The 7070-nt window shown below is 42.4% G+C and overlaps 1 protein-coding gene across 5 annotated transcripts in view; it reads left to right on the top strand.

Annotated features, from left to right (window-relative positions):
• Window positions 1-451: 451 nt before the first annotated feature.
• SRSF5 (serine and arginine rich splicing factor 5) overlaps window positions 452-7070 on the top strand; it is a 28134-nt gene continuing 21515 nt past the window's right edge. The window contains exons 1-3 of one of the 5 annotated variants that reach the window (XM_086937179.1): window positions 452-574; window positions 1584-1722; window positions 6471-6541. In XM_086937179.1, coding sequence (XP_086793305.1) covers window positions 1597-1722; window positions 6471-6541 — 197 coding nt within the window. In that variant the 5' untranslated portion in view covers window positions 452-574; window positions 1584-1596. The other 4 variants (XM_086937182.1, XM_086937181.1, XM_086937183.1 and 1 more) reach the window with 4 other exon arrangements.

Here is a 7070-nt window from a genome sequence, read left to right as displayed (position 1 = left end):
GAATGTTATTTTTTGAAAACTTGAGCTTGGTAAATCGTACAGTACTCTCTGGGTTAGGTTTAAAAATGCTTAATTTCTAAGATTAACCATTTTCGTTATGCGGTTGTGCTAAACTAAAACATCACTCAACAAATAGAAACGACACATGGAAGGACACTGTAAATGTTGCAATTAAAGGACAGGTAAAACTTTGTAACGACGTAACGCACAAAATAACAATCAACGTATATCCTACATAATTTCTTTCCTTCTGTTCTATCTTAATATAAACAATTCTCTAAATCATATAGGTCCTTTAAAGACGGGTGTTCTCATTACTACAAGCCCTTCCGTTCCAAGATGGCCGCTACCTGGATGCTACGTACACTTCATATGGACCATAGGCTCTTTTCAGACGCTCCGAATGCGGACATCGCGCGAGACTCTGTTGCATGGCGGAAGCTACGTCACCCCCAATCCTCCATTTTCTGCGGCTGTTTAGTTTTAACTGCGTCATTGAGGAAATAGGTCGCTTGCAAACCCACGTCGGATTTCGGGGGGTGAAAACCATATAAGTTTCAGCTAAGGGACACAGGTAAGTTAGCTTAGCTCTTATTTCTTTTTTAAATGTGGGTGAGGGAGAATCGATTGCTGGCGTGAAAAGGTGCGGAACAATACGGCGCTTTCACGAACGCGGAAAGCCGTTGGGTTGTGGCTGCTCTTATCGTTTGACGGGCGGGGTCTTGGGAAGGCAGTGCTGAGTTCGTTGTTATGATTGCGAAACAACCCTGTGAATATTGGCATTTATTTTAAGGTGAGTCTTTATGACGATAGCGCCCTAGCGTACCGGGCGGCCATAATACAATCTACGGTCGGCGCCAGGAGCATGGTGCGTTGGTGAACTGATCTTAAAACTGTGCAAGGTCGGTTATTCTGTACGGATGTGTGTGCATGGAGGGTTGATATTTTATTTATTTCCATCGGTAAGGGGGGCGATATAGCGTACTCGAGCGGGGTGCCTACTTACGATCGCTTACTGGCCTTTGATTTAATTATTTTCCCGCGTTATATTCCGACTTATGACAATTGGCTTTTAGATGGAGGTAGGGTTATATATTGATGGTGCTATGGCTGCTTGTAGGTCATGCGGCGTTTTCTGTTTTTGCTCAGAGCACCTCTGGTCGCCATTTTGTGCCGCATGCTGCAAGTTTAACTGAATCGAATCCCTGTTAGCTTACTTTGAGGCATCCTCTGTATCAGAATAACCGGATTATACGGACGAATCTCCTATTTCATTTTGAATGCACCACGCTTTATTGGTGGTTCTGCACATCTCCAACTTAAGGATTTTGGCTTTCCTGTGGGTCTGCACATGTACAGCGGTTACACTCCTCGCTTTACAAAGGCCATATAGACTGCCGGTGGGTTATTAGCGCGCCCGTCTAAGGCAAGGGAGCTTTTTATTTTTCGACTATTATGGTCTGGAATTGTCGCGTCAGATACCCGCCATCGTCGAGAGTTATCGCCTATCCGTGCTAAATGTAGTGGAACGCTGCGTGATACCATAAGTTGCTTTACTACATCTGCACTTTGGATTTCCACAGGTCCTGTATTGTCATGAGTGGATGTCGAGTTTTCATCGGTAGGCTGAATCCAGCTGCCAGAGAAAAGGACGTCGAACGCTTTTTCAAAGGCTATGGGCGAATAAGGGACATCGATTTAAAACGAGGCTTTGGTTTTGTGGTAAGTATATGCACCTTGCTGTTTCATTCACTGTAATCGCATGCATAAATGATGATATATCTCGAAATCAGCACTAACGAGATGTTTGCCTTAGCGCCAATGGCCTTCAGAAAGCAACAAGAATAGCATACTAAACCAGGCGGGAATGGTTTCCGCTATACAGCAAGAAAATAGAGGTGGTTCTCACACACAGCCACAAGATATCTAGTAGCTCGGCGTACGTGAAGCCTCAAGTACTCGAAGTTCTCCATGCGATGTCCCTTGAAAACGACTCCTTTAAAAACACGGAAACAGCTCTGTTGGTTAGTCACGACCCCCTAGAAGCTCCCTTATGTAGTTATAGTTTTATATAGCGCTAGGTAGACCCGTGGGTATCGGAGCGCTTTACATACACAAAGGAAAAGAAAGTTGCAGTACACGAGGATGCATAAATATATGAGCAAATATATCACACTTGGGTATACAGTGAAGGAGAAAAAAGTGCAGGTGGTTGAAACAGATGACCACCACCCTTGAAGGTCAGAGTGAGAGGGGAGTCCTTTAGGTATTGATGCTTAGGTTGGTTGACTTTTTGAAGCAAGATAAAGAGGAGTTGCCTCGAGGGTCAATAGGGAGTGCCTTCATATCCTAGGAGCATGTGCCGTGCCTAATGCGTAACCGAGGCTCGAAACTAGCTCTTCAGCTGCCCGGCACAGTTTTAGAATTCGCCTGATCTTTTCTATTACATTTTTTTTGGGGTGGGGGGGGGGCCTTAATCTCTCCGCTTGCTTTCATTGATTCCTGTGCTTGCCACTTACATTTCCTCCGTTTCTATTGGCGTTAGCACACAGTTTCCTCGTGGTGCCCTGTGTGCTTCTTACTCGGTTTCCTGTAGCTGTATTACTATATCCGTCCGATTTGGGGCACTTTATATTAGGTCTTCCCTGCACAGCGCTTGCGTTGTGCTTGTTTACCTACTCTCCCATACGCTTGTTTACATAATCCTTTTCCTCCTGGCTGCCTGCATGTCTGCTCAGTTCTGTTTCATGTATTACACGAGGCTTAGGCTGCATTGTGCGCCTCGCTTTCAGCCCTGAGCAAATACCTCCTTTCCCGACCACTTCCACAGGGGAAGCAGGTTGACTGACCTCTCCTACAGATTCTTATCGACTTGAACCTAACACGAGACTCGCTGAGTCCTAAAAGTTTTCAGTGTTTTTTCCCCACCCACAATCCCTTTGCACCTCCACTGTGCAGTTAGTTTAAATCGTCGAAGGTGGCTTTGACAGGCATTGAGACGGCCAGTGTTTGTGTTAGGAAGGGGGTTGGGGGTTGCCTTGTTCTGCTCTTCTGAAATATCAGAGCAAAGTTTGAATCCCTTCCTGCGCCAGCTAATCAGACCTTCTCCCTTGCCAGAAAATTAAATAGTGAAATGGTTTTAACCTATGCTTGCTGAAATATTAACATTAAATATACACACCTATTTGATCACAACTGAGGGGCATATTAACAAGGGCTTTATCTCTGCTTTTTTGGCTTTAAAAGCCAAAGAAGCAGGGATAAAAATATCGCCCTATCGACAACAGGGTGCTAACATGTAAACTCGCATTTTAGCACCCTTTTTGCCTACGCTTCCCTTTGCATCTCTGAGATGCGAAGTGGGTGTTCCAAAGCAACATAAGAGGAGAAATGTCGCTTAGCGACATTTCTCCTATTATCAAGCTTCACGCTAACCCTGTCGGAGAAAAAAAGCAGCGCTAACCACGGTAAACGCTGCTTTTTTACGTCTGCTAATTTTCAGACTTGGCATTGTAATCCAATGGGAGGTGGATTACATGGCTAAGTTCACCATGGGCTTTCAACAATGATATCCCTATCCTTGTAGTTTTATCGCTGCATTATCAGCGATAACCTCCCACAATGCCACTATCGCTGGATTTTTTATCGCCTACGAGGTTTGCTTTATTAACGAGATAACCAGGCGAGATTATTCAGAGATTATCATGTGTTAAAAAAATTAACGCTAAGCTACCTTAGCGTTCATTTCCCCTGTTCTTTGTTACTATGCCAGAGTTATTTATCGGTCTGATTTATTTCCGCTTGTTGCTCGAAAATGGCACACCTTTTCGTTTGCTGTTTATTTGCAATGCATAATTACTACATATCTGTCACACCTGTTTATCATGTAACCCTTTATCTATGTATGGGTTTTATTTAATGTATTAGTCAGACTGGACATCCTAAAAATCATTCACAAGTTACGTGCACTTTTTCTCTGCTGATCAGACGTATCTCATTAGAGAAACAAGGTGATGGATAGAATGCTTGAATTAACCCCTTCGATGCTGATGACGAGCTCAGCGAATTAAAACACATTTCTTGTTACACCTACTGTAAACTCAGCAGCTCTCAACACAGCCTAAGTGCCACCCTTGCATTAATCCCTTAAGCGCTGCCAACGGCAGCGCTACCTCCCCAGTGCTGCCATTGGCCGACGGCATTCCACGCACGAAAACGGCCGCACTGCGGCGGAATTACCGATGCGGTTAACTGGTTAAAAACATGTTGACAGCCCTAATCGCCATGCTTTACCACCAGTTACCTACACAATGTATTGCCTTACTCAATAAACAAGTCCTACCTCATTTACAAAGTTTCAGTAACTTACATACACAACTGCTCACCAAGCTGAAACTTACAAAAGCTTATTAATCACATAGGCAAAAAATGTACCTCATCAGATACCCTGACTCGATTACATAAAAAGTAACCCTTGGCAAAGCTAGGCTTCCTTTGGCATACGTGTGAAGGAAAAATGTGAAATTGAATATTGGGCTATTACCAAGAATTTACCTTTTTCTATCTGTGTAACTAAGGGTTTTTGATAATTACAATTCTTATGGTTTTATTTAATCAACATCACAGCTCTGACGTTACATCTTTATCCTGCTAGAATTGTGCGAATTTTACAGGTATCTCTGCAGTAGACACTTAACTGAGCAAGTTACATCAATGACCATCAGTTGAAACTCAACTTAGTGGTGTAGTCTCCTAGAAACCCACAAACGCAACACATTTTCATACAATACTACTCAGAATCAACCCCTAAAATGCAATACTCTCTGTCAAATGCAGGTGCCTTGCTTTCTCTTGTAGGTTCACCCATGCCCTGCTACCATTTGCAGAAACAAATCTTTTGAACTGGGTGGCTGCCACTCTCCTTTTTCATGATCATCTTTTGGTCTTGCTTTAACTTGAAACCTTTTCTTTCTCACCTTTTCGGTGCTTGTCGATCTCTTAACCCTTTCGATGCTGATGACGAGCTGGGCTCGTCATGGTGCACAGTGGTCGTGTGCTGATGACGAGCCCAGCTCGTCATAAAACAATGAAATATAGCAATTTCCAGCACAGGAGGGGAATTGCCTTAGCAGCGAAGGTGTTAAACTTCACTTTTCACTTGAGTAACATTCATGTTATGTGATAAAATATATGGTACCTTATTTTGATTCAGAGACAGTTCTTTAACACCAATTCTCTTTACTTGGCACGTAACATAAATGCGAGTAAAATTAAGACAGAACTCTTTGGTTGGTGTTTGAAGCATGTTGAGACTGATTTGTCTATTTCTGTGAGACTGTTGCACCGTGAAAAATTACTCGGGCGTATGATCTTTTCTCACACGTTCTAGTTTTATGGTACACACACTGATTTCGGGTTCTCTGGATTGGTCACACAGCCGAGTGCACTTGTCCCATCCTCATTGTTCACACAACTTGGTTTGTAAATCTCGTGTACTGTTGCCGTCTTAGAAAAAAATTCTTTTTTTTTGTGTTCAAATCTTTTTTTATTGAGCAGTAACAAAGAGTGAGAACGGCAGTAAGGCATCAGTAGTTATACAAGCATGTTGGAGATATGCCGAGTGAAGCATGGTTAAGCACTTATAAAACGAAACACAAAATAAGTAAAGTAAACAAAACAATAAAATAAACATCATTCCTGATCTGTACAAGAAGTGGTAAAGTAATAAACACTAATGCATCATCCTTGCATTACTTTTACATTATTACTGTCTTACACAATTCCAAAACTAATTACAAAAAACTAATTTCTAACAAAACACCTGTCTGCCTGTGATTAGAGAGAGTTCTCGGTCAAGCTTTACGGAATTCGATAAACGAAAAGGAATACAAAAAAGACTTGAGCCTTATGACACTCGAGGTCTATTGCGCTTGTTCTTCTTTAACCCTTTCGATGCTGATGACGAGCTGAGCTCGTCATCACCCACAGGTGTCGTGTGCCGATGACGAGCTGAGCTCGTCATGGTGCCACTAAAATGGCATTTTCCAGCACGGGGGGGGGGGAAATGACCAGCATCCATGTGGTTAAACTACTGAATAAATTGTTGCTTGGGTATCGGTACTGAAAACAACACATGTCCAACAAAGAAAAGTTGGCTCCTTAGTCCTTACAGGGAAGGAATCCTGTGAGTGGAGGAAATCGTAGACTTTTATTACCCTAGCTGTCAGAACTCCGAAGAATAAGCAGTTCCAGTTCCCTGCTGAGCTTGAGCGGTGTAGTGCCTAGAGCTTCCAAAAGAGGCATAATGTTCCCAAATCCGTATCCTGACATCTTGTTCATTTCTTTTCGTCCACATGGTCATCGGTGATTGTTTATAGCCTGTTTTATCTTGTAAGATGTTTTGTTGTTCAGTACGAGCTTGGTGTAATTTATTGTGCATGTTCACTCTTAATTGCCTTTTGCTTTGATAGGAATTTGATGATCCTAGAGATGCAGATGATGCCGTCTATGAACTGGATGGAAAAGAACTTTGCAGTGAAAGGTAAGTGAAGTTCGATATACGGCTAACCCGTTCCGTATTTCAGTGTGCTGAGCACTTAATCTGCAGGTCACCGTATAGATAGGAATGCTCTTGGTGCACTCATGCCAAAATCTTTTGGCGCTTTGTTGGACCTAGATTACCCAAGTCTACATATGGTAGCTTGGCACAGTAGTGGCTACAGCTAACTCAAGGCGTTGGCAAAGTAATTACAAGTCTCACTCACAGTAACACAGTGATGAACCACTAAAATAAAGACACAACACCTCTGTTTGGAAAAATACCGTTACCTTTTATAAAAATATGTCTTTATGGATTCAGGTTATACAAGATACAACATTAGTTTCTTTCAGGAGTAAACATTACACTTTTACTTTGAGAAATTACTTTTCACTCCTCCTGCTGTGGAAAAAGGGCAGTTAACCACATTCTTTTGTCCACGATTCAGTAATGCATAAATTAACTCTTTGGTTGGTTAAGAGAATCCCATTAGCTTCACACTCTGTAAGGTTACTTCACGTTCATACACAAT

The sequence above is a fragment of the Lissotriton vulgaris genome, chromosome 9 (genome assembly GCF_964263255.1).
Source record: "Lissotriton vulgaris chromosome 9, aLisVul1.2, whole genome shotgun sequence".
Lineage (NCBI taxonomy): Eukaryota > Metazoa > Chordata > Amphibia > Caudata > Salamandridae > Lissotriton > Lissotriton vulgaris.
The sequence above is the reverse complement of the archived record's forward strand: the minus strand, read 5'-3'. Positions and strand labels throughout refer to the sequence as shown.